General features: G+C 46.9%; 1 protein-coding gene across 1 annotated transcript in view; it reads right to left on the minus strand.

Moving 5' to 3' along the window:
- Positions 1 to 7,000: 7,000 nt before the first annotated feature.
- LOC149365578 (uncharacterized) overlaps positions 7,001 to 21,308 on the minus strand; it is a 30,998-nt gene continuing 16,690 nt past the window's right edge. The window contains exons 6-9 of the mRNA XM_089568844.1: positions 18,427 to 18,606; positions 13,041 to 13,412; positions 10,070 to 10,271; positions 7,001 to 8,346 (exon numbers count right to left, since the gene is read on the minus strand). Coding sequence (XP_089424970.1) covers positions 8,230 to 8,346; positions 10,070 to 10,271; positions 13,041 to 13,412; positions 18,427 to 18,606 — 871 coding nt within the window. The 3' untranslated portion in view covers positions 7,001 to 8,229. The remainder of the gene's footprint in view (positions 8,347 to 10,069; positions 10,272 to 13,040; positions 13,413 to 18,426; positions 18,607 to 21,308) is intronic.

Consider the following 21,308-nt stretch of genomic DNA (forward strand, 5'->3'; position numbering starts at 1 on the left):
AGTGCGACCACTGTGCAAAAAGCTTTGCACTTAAGCGTGACTTGGTGAGACACATCTGTACTCACACTGGTGAGCGTCCATACAAGTGTGACCACTGCGGGAGCAGCTTTACTCTAAAGCACCATCTGTCGGTGCACGTTCGCAGCCACACTGGCGAGCGTCCATACCGGTGTGACCACTGTGGGAGAAGCTTTGCTCTAAAGCACCATCTTTCAGTGCACGTTCGCAGCCACACTGGCGAGCGTCCATACCAGTGTGACCACTGCGGGAGCAGCTTTGCTGAAAAGAGGACCTTGTTGTCACACATTCGCACCCACACGGGTGAGCGTCCGTACAAGTGTGACCACTGTGGGAGCAGCTTTACTCAGAAAACCCAACTATCGCTGCACATTCGTAGCCACACGGGGGAGAAGCCATACCAGTGCCAACTCTGCCCCATGGTCTTTGCATGGAGTGAAAACCTTGCAAGGCATGTGCGAGCCCACAAGAGTGATAGGCCACATCAGTGTCAGTTCTGCACACAGGCATTCAAAGAAAAGCAATGTTTAAAACGGCATGAAATCAGAAAGCACTCTGGGAAGACCACAGTTTTGTAAAGGTTTGTTGGCTTTTCGCAGTAACAGATGTGAGAACTATTGCGAGCTAACCTGTCTCATTACTGTAGCCACGCCTGCAAAAAATATGCAGATTTACACGTAGAATCTTCTACCTAGACTTGTACAATTTTTCAGTACCTTTCTCTTGTACATAAGAAGCATGGTCGTACTGGTCTGCTGATGTAATTGATTGACTGGAATGGCATGTGCACATGGTGTCACTTCCTAGAATGTTTTCAGCAAGAAGACTAGAATTTGTGTGCATAATATCCTATGTAGAACCTTGTTAATTTTTGTTCACTCGGACAGCAAAAAATGTTAGAATTAACTGCGTTTTTGGTTCTAGTGAGTGCAGCAAAAAAATTGAACCCAGTCAAAATAAAATACTTTGTTGTGGGAATGCACTGCCTTTATATGATGAACTTAGCAGTTTGTCAGAACGCGCTGCCATTATGTGATGAACTTCACAATTACTGTATGTTGCTATGAAAAAGTCAGTGCCCCAACTTGGAGCCTTCCTGGCCAAGAAAAAGGTTGCTTCAAATATCATCATCATCAGCCTGACTACACACAATGCAGGGCAAAGGCCTCTCCCAAGTCTCCAATTAACCGTGTCCTTTGCCAGTTGCGGCCACCGTATCCCCGTAAACTTCTTAGTCTCATCCACCCACCTAACTTTCTGCCACCCCCTGCCACGCCTGCCGTCTCTCGGAATCCACTCCTTTACGGTTATCTTGCCTTCACATTGCATGCCCTGCCCAAGCCCATTTCTTCCTTTTGATTTCAACTAGGATGTCATTAACCTGTGTTTGTTCCCTCACCCACTCTGCCTGCTTCCAGTCTCTTAAGATTACACCTATAATTTTTTTTTACGTAGCTAGCTGCGTTGTCCTTAACTTAAGCTGGACCAGTAGCTGAACCTTAGCCCCACATATTAATACTGTGGTTTGTTATGCCACTGGGGTCGCAATTTCCACTTGCACACACCCTTCTAATGCTAACGCATTACTAAACACTGATTGATGACCATTGCTGAGTCGCATGACCCATTCACATAACCCATTGATCATATGACATAGGTATCATGTATGCCACCGTCATGACAGATTGTAACCGATGGCAACGAGTCATGTTAGTAAATTGGTTTTTGAGGAAAGGAAATGGTGCAGTATCTGTCTCACATATCTCGGGAAGAGGGGGGGGGGGGGGGGGAGACACCTGAACTGTGCTGTAAGGGAAGGGAGGAAGGTAGGAGTGAAAGAAGAGAGATAGATGTGCAGTAGTGCAGGTTCTGGAATGGTTCCGACCACTGAGGATCTTTAACGTGCACTGACATCACACAGCACACCACGCCTCTTGCGTTTCCGTTTCGCCTCCATCGAAACGCAGCCGCTGCAGTCGGGTTTGAATCCGGGTGCTCAAGCTCTGTAGACGAGTGCCTTACCACTGAGCCACTGCGGCGGGTAGTCATGTTACCCACTACCAATGATTGCGTTACTGATCATGGTTCCTTGGACACTCGGAGCAGAACAAGCGTTACCGTTGGACAAGGTTTCATTTCAAGTTGACCTTCATCACTTAGGCACCATCCTGGGCGATGGCACGAAATACAAGCGCAACAAAACGAGTGCTTGTAAAGGTGTGTTTATTAGCAGTGCTATGCATGGCAACAAAGCACGGCGTAACCCATGTGCCTTTATTAATGTAGTGCATATGTAGCATGGACTAAACTGTAAATTATATGGCTGGACTCAACTATGACATTTTCGGTCAACAAACTTCTACATTTTCAGCTCCGCCCCCCCCCCCCCCCCCCCCCTTCCCCACTTTTCCTTTTCAGTTAAGGCAGACGAGTGCTTCGGTGTACCAGGAAAAGAAACCTTCCCGGTTACTTCAAGGCAAGTGCTTTGCTTTTCAAGCAATGTCCAGGTACCCAATGATGAAAGACTCAGTAACAATTTGATGCCCTCACATATGTGCTGCTGCTTTTGTGTGACAAGTAGAGAATAGAGAACATTTAAATGTAACTTCGTACTCTCTAGCCGTAAGTAAACATGGCAACCAGGGAAATCAGTAAAATTTAAGAGAATAAAAAGATTGGATTATGTGGGGTTTGGAGTTGAACTAAATAATTCAGACAGGGAGAGCACGAAACCTATATTAAATTTGGGAAAACCCCTCTTTTTTTTGCTGGTGTCAAATTGCTATTTCTCTGCTTATACTATAACTGCCAAGCATTGGGATACATTACAATGAGGGGGCTTCTTTTCTGGCGATTTCAAACATGACTATGGCAAAGTCATTTTAGATTTGAAGCTTTCGTTTGAGGCAGAAAACTGAGCTTTAAAGATATTTTCTGGTGCCTTTAAAGCCTATTTTAAAATTAAAAGCTTCCAAAACTCCATCTAACATCACAGTGCACATTATGAAATATTTGGCCCCGTTAAGCGATATTGCATTAAACTCTAATTGTGATTTTAAACACATGGTACCGTGAAAAAAACGCGAAATGAAAGAAAAAAGAGTAACTTTAGCAGCTAAAGTGGTGAAAGGCGAAAGCTTGAGTGCTGCATTCTGCTACGCGATTGTACACTTCACATTCTGTTGGTGCATTAATTAACTGAATGACTCTTAATCTTTGCCTTTAGGAGAGGAACGCGACAGCGTGTTATAGCGCTGCCAGGAAGTCCACGGAACACCACGATGGGTTGCCCTTTGAACACAACGCTTTTTGAGGAAAGGAAATGGCTCTGTAATTCTCTGTCATCTTGGTGGACACCTGAACCGCACCTACAGGAAGGGAGGAAGTGGAGTGAAAGAAGAAAAAGAAAGAGGGGCCTTAGTGAAGAAAATGAAAATTGTATTTGAGGAAAGGAAATTACGCAGCAACTGTCTTCCATATTTTGGTGGACAGCAGTCGAAAATTGTATTTCAGGAAAGGAAATTGCTGTTTCGGTGGACACCCGTCAAAATTCCCGAGCAGTGACGTCACGACCATTTCGACCAATCTGAAATGCGGGCAAATTTGCTAACACGTCTGGGTCACGACAGTATGAGCCATTAAAGGCTTTCACCTTAAAAAAAATAACTCGATTACGACAGTCGGTAGGGTGTTACGCTGCCATCCTCCGGGATGGACGGACGGACGGATGTTTGTTTGTTTGTTTGTTTGTTTATGCGGTTTAACGTCCCAAAGCGACTAAGGCTATGAGAGACGCCGTAGTGGAGGGCTCCGGAAATTTCGACCACCTGGGGTTCTTTAACGTGCACTGACATCGCACAGTACACGGGCCTGGATGGATGAATGGATGGACGGACGGACGGACGGACGGACGGACGCGCTTTCCGTAATAATACGTTAGCATTGGTGAGGTCAGAGCAAGGTAGCAGAAAAGGCGACCGCAGTCTGTCAGTACCCAGTGGCAGGTGGCCTACCGGGCTACGAACTTAGTGTATTTACCTATACGAACTTAGTTAATTTAGTATATTACCTCGAATATAACGAAGCTGTAGCAGCACCATCGCTGGTGGCAACGCTGTGGAAGACTAGACAGGGCAGTTGCTCGGCGCTGTCCATGTTCGCGCCGAGCGCGCCTAGTGTCCTTGACTGAACGAATCAATTTTCCCTCCTGGCAGCATCACCATGGTGGAGAAAGGAAACTTTGTTTCCTCCATAAGCATCGCAGTCAGTCGCTGCCGCCTGCGCTCACCGCGTAGTCTTTTTGTTCGCCTCGCATATCCTTCTGAGAATTCATGTTGAAGATCTGCGTTTTTCTCGCGTTAATTACGTCATGCTATCGTGATGCCAGCTCCCAACAAACCCAAAACCTCCGCAAAATCTCCCAAAAATGACCCATCGGGACATCTGTAATCTCCCCAGGAGGTGCTCATTTTTCCCGAACACATCTAAAAAACGTCCCCACAACTAGCAATGTTCAAAAAGTTGTGCGTCCCATGGAAAGCCCCAAAAGGTTAATGCTCAATTTCTCGGCTCTGGTTCAATAAAATTATTCCTCCTTTTTCATGCAGCCTGCAGGCATCCAAGCGCACATATGTGCCGAATTTCAGGTGCATACTTACGTTACAGGTGGTGTAATCCACTTTTCCACTCGTCTGAATGCGTGCTGGCTCGGCCGTTCTGCACTTATCCGTTTACGTGAAATGCCCTAGCATTTTGCGCACACAGAAAATATGAACTCAAAAAGTCACCCGATTTGGCCCATATAAGAGCAAATAGCAGCGCCATACAGAAGTAATTTCAGTTTACTAGCTGTGCTCTTAGCACGAATTGCATCCTGTCGTCCATGCCGGCGACCGCACCGAACACCACCACAATCAAAATGCATTCATGTTTCAGTCAAAGAAAAACGATACAGGCCGAATTGAAAGTCCGTGCCGAACAAAACTTACGTTCAACGGCGCAAATCTGAATGAATACAAACAGCAGACGCAAACATATGCACCATTTAATACACAGTGTACATAACACTACGGCGCCATGCATATAATGATGGCCACTTTTTTCTCCAGCCCTGAGAAATCTGCAATATGAATTCAAGTAAATCAGAATACAGGCTGAAAGTTGATGCACCTTAAACGAGCATCCTAAGGGCTACAAAAGCAGATATGCACATGCAAAACCAAACGTATGTAAAGAGCAACTTCGGCGACAAAAGAAAAGACGAGATGGGCGTACGCTGCAGACACGCAGTTTCAGGTCGCGGATTTTTAAGTTAAAACCCCCCTCACGCTTAGAGACTCGTAGCAAGCTTCAGCGACGTGTTATCAAAACAGAAAAAAAAATATTAGTTCTACTAGGCGAAAATAAAAAAAAGTGCGAAAAGGGCCTGCAGCATGCTCAAATAAATAAATAAGTAAATTAAATAAGTGATTAAAATAAACCAACATACCTTGACGACGTTGCGTACGGAAACCCAGGGATTAAATACAAGGCTGCAACAGCTGAAACCATACATTAAACGCAGGCTTCTGTCCTGCGCCTTCTCACTGCATAGCGAGCGCTCAAACATACGCGTTACACCCTCGTAACGATCCTGGGAGTTTTATTTTCTTGTGACTAAGTGTGGGGATAAGACTGCTTGGAGCCAGGCGGGAAGGTGAACGTGCTCAGGTACGTGCGGTGGCGCGCTGCATCCATGGTGCGGCAGACCGCACATGCGGCACAGTACAGCGTGGGAGTCGAGATCAAGGCACGATTAATCCAGTGGGAGACAGTCAATATAACCACGCGAACACTGCACAAACTATACCGCTGCGGCAGGATGGCTGCGCGGTGGCGAAGTTGGTAGAGCAGGCCAATCCATGGGCACTCGCAGAAAGAGAGTGGTGGGTCTCCGAAGGTCCTTCCCGCTTCAGACCGTAGTAGACGGCCACGCTGCCACCACCAACGTACTGCAGTCGTTGGAGGCGCTGAGGAATGCAGGGTGCGTGCGAGGAGTCACCTATTGCCACGAACTCCGCTGCCGCGAACGCCGCCTCGAACAGCGGCATGTAGGGCCGTGGAGCTGCGCAAAGGACTTGCGATGCGCCGCCGCGGCATCAGTTCCAAAAGGAATGGTGTGGGCACGCCGAGGTGCGCGGGAAAACTTCCGTGAATCCGTAGCTACGAAGTCCACGACAGCTCAGTTGGCGCAGTGACGAGAGCAAGAACTGCCGCGCGCTGGGGCTTGTGCTCGAACGGCTGGGGCAGCGCGAATAAGCGCGCGCAAAATGGCGTCCGTCCAACGAGGAAGCCGGGCGAGCGACGGGAGGCCATTACCGCACTTCTGCTAGACAGCGGCGCAGCGAGGAGTGCCAATAGTCGGAGACGCCTGGAGGGACCACCACACAATGTTGAAGTTGGGCGCAAGCTGGGAAAACGCTAGAAGACGGGAAAGCTGGTGACCGCTGCTGCCGGCGGCGCGATGAAAATGCAGACCACCGCCGCCTGCCTGCAGCATGGAGCCGACGGCCCACGTGCGAGAAACGCATGCGCCGAGAGAGATGCGAGGTTTACCGTTTCCTTCGGCTGTTCGAATGAAACTGCTGTTTCATCTCTCAAAACGGCGAGTGCAAGAGCAAAACCTTCTCCCCGCAGCTTGTGGCGCGAGGGAGAGAGAAAAGAGAGCGAGCTGTCAATTTTTATTTCTTGTTGAAAACCATTGGTCCCGAAAACGTTATACCCAGTTACCTTTCTGGGACCAAAATGCATTAATTCTTTTTTGCTGCTGCTTAAAACTCTCGAAAAAACGTTTCTAGACCTTTAGTGGGAGCACTGCCTTTTTTCTTGTGTTTCTATGTCTTGCCTCTATGGTCTAGAAACGTTTGATAAATGCTGTACTGGGACTGGGACATTCCATCCTTTTTAGGCACACATGGGGAGGTCTGGTGTTTGTTGGGCTGCCATCTACAAACCTTAATAGAATGCCTCCTCGGATATAAGGAACTCCCCTGTGGTAACCACAAATATGAAGATCTTCCGTGTGTTACCTCGTGTATAATGAACCTATCTATGCCATCTCGGGTATAACGAACTTTCTTGTTTGTGCCTCGGATGTAACGAACGTAAGTGCCTCAACCTCATGTATAACGAGCGTTTGGCTGCTAACGCAATCAAACGATCCACCATGGATCGCCTAAGTCTTTTGTTTCCAAAAGGAAGCTCTGTGAGAAGCTGCAAATTGGTGTATACATATATAAACGGAACGGAAGTCTTCGCAAAATAATCAGCTCCTTGCTGGAATCATTTTTTCATTTTCTGCGAAACGGTGTAAGATACAAATGTTACAAAACGGCAGTAGCTAAATATACTAAGTTGTTAGCTTCAGCAAGTAATACATAGCACATGGCAACAAAAAACGATACAATAAAAAAGAGGGAAAAAGGAACGTCCAACATGGGATTCACTATATTATTATCGTAGGGCGGTATAGCACGGCAATGAAGAAACTGCACAGCCGCCTCCGCGGTCGGTGACCTGAACCGTCGACAACAGTGCTGAAATACTATAAACAGTTTGCTCTGAGAGTTCAGTAGCGATGCACGCGTGAATATCACTGGCCAATAACGTGGCTACACCTGGACTGGGCCCATATCATCTATATGGTGCACAGTGAAGTACAAGTGCTCGGGCTGTTGCGAACCATTATTGAGGCAACTGTGATTTGTGCGTTTTGCTTAACTCTTTCCCCCGAGAAGCAAAAAAAAAATCGATGTATACAGGTAGTCATGGGGAATGATTCAAGCTGCATCAGGTTGTCAAGAAGCGCTAAGATTAAATTGCAGAATTCAGGCCCCGTAGATGGACCCTCGGATCACAGCACTCTGCCCTTCTGCGGTGTTCCATGGCGCAGAACAGAACACACCTTTAAGCTAAAGGGCGACGCTGAAGGCCTTCTGATGCAGCCACGATTCTTTGCAGCCAGCGGCGTCAGTAAGCAGGAACTTCCGCGCCTCAATATAATGCATTGCGGAATTCCTGCTAGCGCCAGCCCTTGAAGTCTGTGAGCAGGTCCAATTCTTTTTCTTAGTCCCACAATAGTATTAGTCTGTGTGCGGAGAGCAGGGAAGACAATGTCTGTTGTGGTGGTCGAGAGATTCACAGAAGGACTTGGGGCGCTCAGGATCGGTAGGCCTACGAAAAGGAGCAAGAAGACTGGACCTGGCCGCAGGAGTAGGCATCGCGGAAGGCCTTCAGGTGATGCGGCAAGTTGTAGCAGTGGCTTGAAGCGTGGGGCAGGGACGTGCAGTCCTGCGCAAAAAACACAGTAGGCGCGCTTTTTTTTTCAACAGATTTTCGGTGAATAAAAATCGCACATTTCAGTGACGAGTAATCCGCTGAAATGCACGAACGAACTGGTAGTAATTTGTCACGGTAATTCCCATACAATACTGATTACTCTTAGATTGATTTCTTAATAAAATTAGCAGCGCATCGCTCTACAACTTGTTTTATTTTCGAAACACATGAGAAAAGGTTGACAGAAGCCAACAGCCACAGAAACCAAGGGGCACAGGGGATTTTTTTTTTATTATTTTATCTATTTTGTGGTGTTGATCGGTTTAGAATATTACAGAATATGTTATCGCTTCAAGCTAATTGATTAGAAAAGCAGAAGAAAAAACCACATGCCGCGGGTGGGATCCGAACCCACGACTTCCGAATTACGCGTCCGGTGCTCTACCTCTGAGCTACGGCGACGGCTGTCAAATCTTCTGTTTTCGGGGGTATTTATGTTTACAAGTAACCTAACCTTGAGAGTGTTCATCAGCGCCACCCACGTTCATAAGCGGCGGACGTAGAACGTCCTGAGTTACCGCAGGTGTGACGTAGAACGTCATCGAACGGAGAGGGTGGAAGCTGCGTGAGAACCCTCTTATGCTTCCTATGGCGTCAAGGCTGCCAGAACCGAGGCCCTCGCTAAGCAATTAAGCAAACAAGGGAAGGGGAATGAGGGGCTAAGTAACAGTGCCGCCAGCAACTTTTTGTCCCAGAAGAAAACGGTGATTAGGACTGACAACTCAATAAAGCCTCACTTGTTACTGATTAGTTTGATATGAATAACTCATACCGCATTTAAGATTTAAGAATCACATAAAAAATTTGCGCATATTATAATTACTGCTTGCCATTAATCAGCATATGCACTCATGTGCCGGTAACTGAGAGAATTTATTTCATACCAAGCAGCAGGTATTAGATATCCGTGCAATGAATGCCCTTCCCTCTTCCATACCGTCTGGGAGCGCCATCTCAACCCGGCAGTCCCGCCTATCCCCAACCCAATCCCCCTACCCAATGGGTAAGCGTTGCTGTCCAGCTCGGACCTGGATGACCAGTGCAAGCTGGTGGAACACTCCAGGCTGACGGCAGCCGCTGCAGAAGCCCTGAATCAAGGACCCCTCTCGGAAGGGGAGAACTTCTCTTTGTTAGAGCCAGTATGTTTTACATCATTCTCGTCATCGGAGAATGACGCACTCGGGACGGTTAATTCATTCGTTTATTAATTTATTCTCGACTGGCCGAGCCCAAAACTTGTTGCTTGAGTTTTAGGCTCGGCTCTGAATACACGACCTCATCGATGGCTCAGTGTGGCGTTGTGTCTAGAGATCATAAAAATAAAATATAGGAAGTACTGTCGCGGCGTTCTAGCTAAGTAAATAGCGTGTCTCCATGCGCTAGACTGACGACGGTAACTGGGGCACTAGATCAGGGGATTACCTCAGCTTCGGGGGTAGTTAACCCATGCTCTGGTCGGTATACCTCTGTTCAATCTATTCCCACTTTACACCTGTGCGCACCCCAAACGCCATAAAACCGGCCACCTTCTCTCCGATTTACGGCTCATGTTGTAAACCTTCTCCACTTGACTCGGCTAAAGTGACGCTACTTTAGTATTCAAGGGCCTCAGGTTTGTGTTGTCATTCCAAACTTCCTATTTAAGAACTCCACAAAGCATGAAGGGTTCCCGCACTTTGAGACAACCGGAGACGAACATCATCTTATCCGGGCTCAGCTGGCCGAGAAGGGGAAGCTGTAGGTCGGCGCTCGCATTCAGTGCCTGCAACGCTGGCATGCAGCACTCGAAGGCGAGAATGTTCTCGATATCGTTGTCCATTGCGGTACCGTTCGGCCCATGGCATTCAGCAGGGAACCTGGCACCGGGCTTGAGGTACCTGCAGGTTCGAGTGCCCATTGTTTGCAGTCGGTGAGGAGGATGCGTGATGATTACAGAGAAACCGATAGAAACAGGTACGGAGAAAGTAAACAATGAAAAACTCCGAACCATTTTTGTTCTTAGTCAAAGGAATGGCTCCTTCTGGCTGTGTTGTTGTTTGTTCGGCAGCAAAAGAATTTATTCTCGAGGAAATCGCGCATTTGCAAATTTCACCCTACTCCATTCAAACTCATGACGTCATGACCGGAAATGACTCAGTGATCATCGTTCGGAAGGGAATGACAGAGTAGCCTTTAGATTCAAGGATGTGCGAGAAAAAAGCTGCCTCGATGCAATGCGATTTGCATGCTAAAACGGCCGGTGGTAGAGACATTGTACTTATTTTTTAGTGGGCTAGCAATATAAGTGTGTCGCTAGCGAGAAAACAGTTTTGTCTGGGGGTTTATTAACGGAAAAGCCACCTGCCACGGTTGAGACGTGGCAAAATAGAAGGGGAAATCTCCCCTTTCATCTTGTAGACGAGAGGTGGGAGAGACAATTGAAATACTCAGATATAACGAAAAACCTTGATATAACGAAAGACGGATATAACGAAAGCCTTTGACATGCTCCTCATTACTACTTAAGCGAGGACGAAAGGGCGCGTGCTTTCGCATTTTTTCCGCATCAATAAAATTTATCACCCTAAATTTAACCCCAGATTTAACCTCGGCAGCACAGTCGCCAAGGTTAGCGAAGACACCGGAGTTAAGCAAAATGAATATGCTAGCGCACCTACATCGCATTTAGTGCAACGAAGTAAATCAGAGGTTAATTCTTTTTACCTTTCCTAGCTTATAGAACACATTTCTCATTGGAATGCGGTAGTCTATCAATATAGGTCAACATAGAATTTTCTCCGCTTTTCATTAAAGAAGTTGCCAAACACAAGAAAGGCTTTGGAGACTGCAGTCTCTTTACGAGCGCTTTTGCCGCATCAATACCAAGAATAGAAGTTGGACGGAGCAGCCCTCTGGTATCCCTTTAAGATGAAACACGCTCAGCGCTCTTTATTGTTCGAATGAGACCTCTTTTTGAAGGCCGATCTAAGATGCATTCTGCAGCATATAGATTCGGCAGGAGCGAGTTAGTGTCGTTTACAGCATCCTCTGTTAAAGGCTTGCAGGGATCACGTCGTTCGCTCGGAATTACGGCGTCATAACATGACTTTCATGAGTGACGTCACATAATCGGTCACATGAACCGTGAGCCATGCTCGTCACACATTCGTCATGCGATCGTTAGTCGCATTACAGTTCACGTGAATAGCTGTTATTTGATGCATTTTCATTGGGTCGTGAACCCCTTAACATCATAAACACATTAGACAACATAATCCCGTAACCCTTAAGCAACAAAGTGCCGTAACATTAAGTGAACGTTTCCTCAGTTTATTCATGCGTTAGCCTTATCAGTGTTTGTGCAGGGGAAAGGACGACCGCCGTCACGCGAGGAGCGTGGCACTTCACCTCGGATATAACGAACTTTAGAGTGGTAGCCTCGGATATAACAAAAGTTCGCGTGTTAACCTCGGATGTTAGGACCTTTCGCGTGATACCTCAGATATAACGAACTTCCATGTGTTGATCTCGGATATAACGAATGTAAGTGTACAGTCGCCGTCAAAAGTAACTGGAAGGCGACTTTGTCAAAAAAAAATTTAATTTCTTTAAATCTAAAGCATAATGGTCCATGTTTGTTGGTGCACAGTGCAATTCGCACAAGCACAATTAGTCTGCACATATGTATTCAAGATGCATGAATTCAGTAGGCAATGATTAAATTTTTTCGTTAATATTACCTTCCATTTACTTTTGACGGCACCTGTACCGTATTGTGCGTTTTTATCGTAAAGACTTTCAAAAATTTTCAAGCCTCAACTGCTCGCTCGTTTGCGGTGAAACTGCGCACAGAGCTTGCGCAATATGGTAACTTTTGTATCGTAGCAAGTTTTACAACGGTACTTACGTAGTTGAGCCGTGCATGATGCGAAATCGTAGTTGTCTGCCTAGGGATCGTCGAACCGAAACCCGCAGACGCCGTTTTTCGCTGAAAGGCGGCAGTGGCGCCATCTGTTTTCAGCAGTGAAAAGCGTTACGACAAGGCGCCGAGGTAGCCGAGGTGAGCGTTGCATGAAGCGCGTGCCTACACTGTACGCGTGCCCTTTGAATATGCCGTTTTTTCGGCTAACTGAGCGAAAAGAAATATCAGAACAACTGATTTAAGGAGGCTTTATCTTTCAGATGATATTATTTGCAAAATCGCCGCGGCACCTTGTCGTGACGCTTTTCACTGCTGAAAACAGGTGGCGCCACTGCCGCCTTTCAGCGAAAAAACGGCGTCTGCAGGTTTTGGTTCGACGATCCCTGCGCAGACAACTACGATTTCGCATCATGCACGGCTCAACTAAGTAAGTACCGTTGTAAAACTTGCTACGATACAAAAGTTACCATATTGCGCAAGCTCTGTGTGCAGTTTCACCGCAAAGGATCGAGCGGTTGAGGCGGGAAAATTTTTGAAAGTCTTTACGATAAAAACGCACAATACGGTACATCGCGGATATATCGAACTAAAGTATGCCAGCCTCGGATGTAACGAATGTTTGACTGCTAAAGCCTTCAAACGATTCACCGAACATCACCAAAGAGTTTTTTTCTTTTTCTGTAAATTCGGTTTCGTTTTATATATAACCCGGCGCACATATTGCCAGAGCCCGTGAGAGCCGCACCTTTCGACGAGGCTTCTGGCGATGAGGTGGCCCAGCCCTCCGACGTTCGCCGCTGCCAGCCCGTCCGCTGAGAAGAAGGGCATCTGCAGCAGCGCCGTCGGTATAGTTATTGTGCCGTCGACGGTAACGTCCACTTCCATGCGCACTGGGTCGAAGTAGGTCGAGGGGACGCCGGGGAAACCCCGGAATGCGGGCGCCGAAAGCTGGCTCCACTTATCGCACGTGGCCAGCCAATCTTCGAAGAAATTCCTAGCCGCTCCAGTGGGTCTGGGATACGAGGCGTAGTATCTGTCTACGCCGAGGTAAAACACGAGGTTTGGCAGAGAGATGATCGACGTTGGAGGCACCTTGAACGTTTTCAGCCACTGCGTTCTGGAACGGTTGCGGAGGGAAAGAAGTGCAGGAGGTCGATCACACTTATAACGAAAGCCTCGAAACAACGAAATTCCCGGAAGCAAATAAATTTTTGCGGGAAAAAGAAAAAATGGGGTCGCTGCATTCTCCGCCACTGGTATACTCTGAGCCATGTCAGCAACGGCGACGTGACATGCCTGCTGCATGCACTGTGCATAACACATGATGCCGCGCGTAGCTTGAAACCGCCTCTGGGAGGGAACGGAAAGCTCAGTAGCAGCCTGCTTCAGTTGAAAAAAAAAAGGCATAATCGGGGCCAAAATACGACATGTTTTGTCGTAAGGACACATTTTTTTGTAGGAGTGTAGTATTTTCCTGTATTGCAATTTTTTTTTCTACTTCTGTCACCACAACAAAGGGCAACTCAGTACTACAGAAAATTCTATTGTTGCTAAAGTTCATGACTAGTAATATTAAAAAAAAAATGTGACAACAGGAAATTTTTTGTTGTGTTTTGTGATTGGGGCCACTGGGGTGCAGAAAGGCAAGGCAGCACATCTAGTGCAAGCTCAGAGATGGTCTCTGACGTCACAAGAGGGTACACAAAACAGTCGCATGCACCCATAGTACTGTGACGAGTTCGCTGCTCCGTTGTCTGCTACGAATCGGGACTGCCGTAGCACATGGAGGACGGAAAACAAAGGATATAGGCCCCTGCTCATCGAGTTTCTAAATATTACCTAGAGGAAAAGCTGGCGCCACCATCTATGCGAGCTTCGTAAAAAGAACTTCGCGGGAATGGCGGGAATACGAGGTTTCGTGCTTGGCTTGGCTAGTGTTGGGCTAGTGTAGTTGCGACGCGATGCTCTCCTCAGTGAGCAGGTTAAATTATTCCAATACTGCGTTTTTCACTTCAGTACATTTAACACAAGTGAATGTGCGGTGTTAGGATGGAACGGAAACTTTCACAGCATTTCTGCGAGGTTTGCCTCGAGAAGAGTCGCCTTTTGACGACTGAATCCACGTTTTATGCCCAACAATAGCCAAGACAAGTAGGAAAACTCGTCTTCCCGGCATTCCTGCGCCTCTCCATGGTGGATGAAGTGTAGCGCTGCCAGCTTCCCCTCTAGGCGATGTTGAGATCATAGTGCCTCTAACGCGTGGCCAAAGTCACGTGTTTTTTTCGCAAATCTGTACTGTGATCCTTGAGCACAATAATAACGTTGTCAAGGCAACGTCGCCTGCAGAAACCTTGGCAACAAGGCTGATTGGCGTCGGAGGAGCTTTCTGCAGTAGCTGCCGCCCCGAATTGTTCGGCACGAGCTTGGGCGTTGCTATAGCAACAGAGTCGCTAGCCGCTCTCGGATCTTTGGTTGGAGCAGTGTTGTAGGCGTTACCGAAAAAAAGTAACTGAATACGTTACTCGTTACACTAAAAAGAAAAAGAACGCGTTACCGCCCTGCGTTACCTACAAAAAAAAAAGGTAACGCGTTACCGTTACCGAAAAAAAGTATCGCACGTTACTTTGCCGTTACTCCATGGCTGTAAATTTTAATCAGCGTGTCTTCGCTGTAAGAACTCAAGATAACAATTTTATAAAGCTCATACTTCATATAATTCCAACTTCACAAAGAAAACATTGCTGAACTCAACAAATTTACAGTAATTCTGGTGTGCTTCTGCTTACGAAATTACGCGGAAGTTGTGTAGCAATAAAGAAATGCTTAAATGTCATAGTACCGGAAAAAATATATTTGCGCACATAAACAATTTTTTTTTTACTTGAACCTGCATAATTATCGCAAAAATGCGAGTGTTTCCGTCAAGGTGTTCAAGGTCAGCTTCGCTCAATTAGGAACTCAATAACGAGAAATGTAGCCGTAAGTTGCAGATAGAAACAGCCGGTTGACTGCAATCCCCTTTTCTGTGCTGTACCATTGTACTCTTTCGACTGCTCTCTTGGGGCCATCTTGAAGTAAAGTGGCGACATTCCTGAGTTTGCTCAGAAGAGGAAACTGCTTCCACCAAGAATGCGAGAGTGTCGCCTGGAACGAGACCTTTTGGTTGGAAAACAAGCTTACGCAGAAACTGACTTACAGATTTCTGCAAATGGATCACTGGTGGCTCGGATGCGTCCACTCTTTAGAGAGTTGTGTGTGTGAGTGGTTTGGGGGTGAAGACAAGTGTGTGACTGCGTGTTCGTGCTTTTTTTTTAAGTGCGTCGTCAAGGGCAGGTGTTTTTTGGCATGCATGCGAGCCGCAACAAGGGTCGTCGAGAAGACCGGTAGATTTTATTTGCAACATCATTTTCGGTGTTTTGTTTTTGAAAAAGAGGCGGAAGGGGACAATTGAAATAAAAAGTGACTAGTAACGTGACACCTCACGTTACCGAAAAATGTTAACTTAAGTACGTTACCCGTTACAGTTCTAAAACGGTAACCAGTACGTTACTAAGTTACCGAAAAAAGTAACGCGTTACCGGTAACGCCATTACTTGTAACGCGTTACCGACAACACTGGGTTGGAGGCAGATCTTCAGATGGAGACCTCGCTTCCGCGGTTTCAGAAAAGGCAGCGTAAAGCCCCCTCCTAGATTGTTTCCTTCCTCAATGTACGTCACGAGCGCTCGTAGCAGACAATTTGCGGAGAACGAACCACCGTTTTTTGTACGCGCGCTTTTTGTGTACGACGTTTCGATGACTCAACCCAGTGAAATCGAAAACAAAATTAAAAAAAAAATGTAATGGTGTACTCAATTATTTTAAGCACAACGGTGCATATCGTTTCCGGTTCTGTTGTTCCTAATCAGGGGACTAAAGCGAAGTTGTGGTAACCCTCAGCGCCGCCATTATGCGGTGCCAACAATGTTTACGCATATACAGACACAAAACCAGCTCCTATTTTAGCACGCGTTGAAATCTGTAAAAAATTCGGGGGCACTTTGGCTCTCTAAAGTGCTGCAAAGCGAAAGCGTTTCCTGGCCACTGTTTGTTTTTATTTACTTTTTATTTATCCTATTTTGTTTTTTTATTTATTTGTGCTCCTTTTGCCGCCGCGGTGGCTCAGTGGCTATGGTGCTCGGCTGCTGGCCCGAAAGACGCGGGTTCGATCCCGGCTGCGGCGGTTGAATTTCTTTGGAGGAGAAGTTCGAGGCCCGTGTACTGTGCGATGTCAGTGCACGTTAAAGAACCACAGGTGGTCGAAATTTCCGGAGCCCTCCACTACGGCGTCTCTAAAAGCCTTGGTCGCTTTGGGACGTTAAACCCCATAAACCAACCAACCATTTGTGCTCCTTTTCTTCATTTTATTGTTTTTATTTTTATTTCCACATCTTATTGTTATTTTGTTTATTTTTGTTCATTTTCTTATTTTTATGTTTATTTTCCTTTTTTCTACTTTGCTCCTTTTATTTTATTTATGAAGCCCATGCATTCACTGGATGCGCCTGTATTCATGCTGGAACTTTGAGCCTTTTAAGCAGTGACGCCGAAAGGCGGACGAATCTGCCGACGCGTCTGTCGTCACGGCTGCCGACGCGTCTGTCGACACGGATGCCGACGCGTCTGTCGACACGGATGCCGACGCGTCTGCTAACGACAGTATGAGGCATTAAAGGCTTTCGCCTTAAAAAGAGAACGTTTCGTACTTGTGAATACCTGATTCGTTAATACTCGCAAAAATGTTTTAATACAGCTTTAAACCATTGACGCGATCTAAAGAAGATAGTTATTGCCACATAGTGTGCATGTATTTTGTCTGCCGTGTAACGGTTTGTTACGAAGAGATGCTACCATATTGGCCGCCGACACTCTTAGCAATAAATTGTAAAACAGGAATGCGAGTTAGACAGCTGCTTTCGTTCTAGAGCCAGTATTTTAACTCTGTGTTCGTAAGGTGCTGAAAAACCGTTACAACCGTTGGAACCTGAAAACTTATTCAGGGGTTGGAAACTCTGGCTTGTTTCGGTTTTAACTACTCCAGCGCACTTGGCGACAGGAGAACTGTAGTTCAGAAGGGAATCATTCGTGCACATGCCGCGCAAATGCACGCAGCCCGACAGGCTGCGGCGAGAGCTTAATTGGTTGAGGTACCGACAAACGAAACTTTTCTTTTTCTCCTCTGGATAACGTTGCCATGCGACGCTCCAAGTTCTTTCCTCCGACCGCTGCGGCAGCAATTGGCGCTAACGTTTGCTCTGGCCGGACAGTGGTACACCAGGTGTCCCAGCGAAATGTAACCCAACTTTTAAAAAAGGCGAAGTGTCCTAGTCCAGTGAAACCAACTCAGGGTTGTTCATAGTCGCGTGGCCTAGTCTTGAGTATTTTTTTCGCTCTTCAAAGATAATTAATGAGTGAAGTTTAATTAGCTAACTTTTTAATTATTGACTTCAGGAAAAAAGTGTCAATGCAAAAAGTTTTAGATCACCCCGAAAAACCGCTAGTAGTGCTGTTTCCGTCAAGTTACGATTTACGTAGCTTCATTTATTGGCCTTAAAAAAAAGTTGTCACGTGACCAGCTGCTCGCTCACTTCTCTGCCCCAATGTGCACCCAAAGTCTCGTCGAGGAGACGACTTCAGAAAAAATGGATTTTATTCTTTAAGGCGCGTCTTGGGACGTTGACGTGGCACAGTTGTCATGTGGAAGCTTTTTCTTATTGTGCGGGTTATGGTTAAAGGCCGGTAAAAAACTACTTCACGTAAATATTACTTTTCTGCAAATGTCTCAGTAAGCTCTTTCTCAAAGAGATCTACAAATTTTCCATTGACACTTTGTTCCTCAAGTCAATAATTAGAAAGTTAGTTAATTAAGCTTAAATAATTAGTCAACCTTGAACAACGAAAAAAATACTGCAGACTAGGACACGCGACTCTAAACAACCCTCATTTGGTTTCAGACGGTTAGGACACCCCGTGTTTTTTAAAAGCTTGGTTACATTTAGCTGGGACACCCGGTATATAGGAAGTTTCCTACATCTGACTCAGTGCCCTAACTCTTTTAGGTGTGTTTTCGATAAGAGAAAATTCCTACTCACTTTCCGCTGAGGCACGTGGCGATAGCGTTCGTCATGCTGGTTATCAGATCTTTGGTCGCGTTGCTGGGATGAGCGAGGCCAGCCTGATAGATGATAACCGGTTCCATGGGGTGCGCGACCATGCGTACACAGTCAACCCAGAAGTCGTACTTATTAAAATACCTGGACTGTCCGTACGACCTGCACAAGCCAACGGGCAAATACCGTTTACTGGGCTTCTTGTAACTAAGGTTTGGTTTGGTTTTGGTTTATGGGGTTTATCGTCCCAAAGCAACTCAGGCTATCAGAGACGCCGTAGTGGAGGGCTCCGGAAATTTCGACCACCTGGGGTTCTTTAACGTGCACTGACATCGCACAGTACACGGGCCTCTAGAACTTCGCCTCCATCGAAATTCAGCCGCCGCGGCCGGGATCGAACCCGCGTCTTTCGTGCCAGCAGCCGAGAGCCGTAACCACTGAGCCACCGCGGCGGGGCGTAACTAAGATGGTTTCAGCAGTCCTTTTCCAGTAGTTTGAGCAGTAGCTTTATTAGGTTCGCTCCATTGGTTTCGCGCTGTCGTCCTTCCTTCTAAGCCCTTTGTCATGTCTGGAACCCAGGAAATGGGTAGCTAAACAAAACACCAAGGAACGTTTATTCCTGCGACTCGACAGGAGGCAAGCAGGTTACTTTACTGAGCCCAATAAACCCGTACAAGCGGTTTTTTAAAATCCGCTATGGGCTATAACGTTAACGATAGTCGAACAGTGCGTATGCGCATACAGTATGTGGCAGCATCACGTGTACCTTAGTTTCACGCGCGCACAACACCCTTCATTGTGAATAACAAGAGCGCTACAAACACAAAGGGGAACACAGCGCTGTGTTCCTCTTTGTGTCGGTGTTTGTAGCGCTTATGTTATTCACAATGAATGTTTACCAACTTGCTCTGTTATCTGCCTTGACACAACACCCTCCAATCTCCAGAACAGGCTGGAGGAATAAGAAATTCATGCACTTGGTTGGTTGGTTTGGTTTATGGGGTTTAACGTCCCAAAGCGACTAAGGCTATGAGAGACGCCGTAGTGAAGGGCTCCGGAAATTTCGACCACCTGGGGTTCTTTAACGTGCACTGATATCGCACAGTACACGGGCCTCTAGAATTTCTCCTCCAAAGAAATTCTAGCCGCCGCGGCCGGGATCGAACCCGCGTCTTTTGGGTTAGCAGCTGAGCACCATAGCCACTGAGCCACCGCGGCGGCTCATGCACTTAAGACTGCTGACATGTGACAATAGGAAATCATTAGTTTTCGCCACGCCGAGTTTCTTTCATTGAAGTTCTTTCTGCGAGATGGTTCATCTGCGTGGTTTGTTGTGCGTGAAGACCGGCACACGTTCGCAGCTGCACATTGCCTTGGCGGCGACACTCCCTCACCGCAGCTTGTCATTTACGTAGCGTGCAGCTGCACGCATGGCCTTGAAGGGAGTTGTCGCGGCTCTCCCCAGGTGACGCCACCTGCTCCTCCTGTAGCGCGCTTAGCCTTCCACCATCGCCTTGACCTAACGCGTGCTCCGAGACCACGTGGTGACGTCATCTTTTCTGGGACCAACACTGGGCCTCAACAGCAATGGTCATTGACGAAATTTCGTCTAATGGGGCTATAATGCTTTCGCATTAAAATAAGAGTTAGTACGAGGCGCGAGCCACTGGCTGCGAGCATCGAGTGGTCACGTGATTGCGGGCGAGAGCGCGCCCTACCCGACGGCGAAGAAGGTAGCGCAAGGCAGTGTGCTCTTTCGGCGGGCGGATGATGACTACGCTCTTACTGAGCACGACTTCCGACGCATCTCATATAAATGCCTTACGGCTAGTAAATGTCGTCATGCCTCCAGAGCACTTTACTTGGTTATTTCAAAATAAACGCAAAAGAAAACAGTTCGTCGTCCACATGGTGATGGACGAATTCATCTTCAGAACAAACCACCTGAGCCGCCTATTCCGCGAAATACGTGCAATGACTTCGTGTTAATTAGCAATACTTCCCAAAACTGCCATACAAAGTCCTTCCACCAATTTCTACTGCCCGCCGCGGTGGCTCAGTGGTTACGGCGCTCGGCTGCTGACCCGAAAGACGCGGGTTCGATCCCAGCCGCGGCGGCTGAATTTCGATGAAGGCGAAATTCTAGAGGCCCGTGTGCTGTGCGTAGTCAGTGCACGTTAGAGAACCCCAGGTGGTCGAAATTTCCGGAGCCCTTCACTACGGCGTCCCTCATAGCCTGAGTTGCTTTGGGAGGTTAAACCCCAATAAACCAAACCAAACCAATTTCTACTATCATAAGGCTGTCATCTTTAGTGTGCAATGAAAAAAACAATCCGCTTTGCAATAAATAAAGAAATGCAATAATTTACAAAACATCAGCAACCATTTTGAACCACTCACTGTATTCCGTCATAATTGCTTGAGCGTTTCGGAAACGAGCTAACTCTGTATATAGTCGCCATACCACAGGGTATCGCATCCGCCATTTTGTTGTTTTTTTAAACGAGGGAATGGCTGCCAAGTATTAAACTCCTTTTTTGAGGTTTCCAGCAACGCTTGCGGGGACAACGTGAACCTGAGGAGTAACTCACATAATGAAGTAGGAATGCTCCCCCGATCGGAAGTATCAGAAGAACAAAGCGCGTGCAGGCGGAGAATCGATGCACAAAACATATGGTTGGGCGTTGCCACTTTTCGACTGTGGCTGATAAAGGTACGTGCAACTGGTAAACGGGTACCTATGCTGCAGTAAATGTTTGATCCCTGCTGAATGCATTTTTAGCAATTCTGCGATTCAACTGGGCAGTGAAATCTAAGGCAAAAAAATGGGCAAACCCGCCGCGATAGATCATCCCAAGTTCGCG

Source organism: Amblyomma mixtum, chromosome 1 (genome assembly GCF_055824585.1).
Source record: "Amblyomma mixtum isolate Tamu chromosome 1, ASM5582458v1, whole genome shotgun sequence".
In the NCBI taxonomy this organism is placed as follows: Eukaryota; Metazoa; Arthropoda; class Arachnida; order Ixodida; family Ixodidae; genus Amblyomma; species Amblyomma mixtum.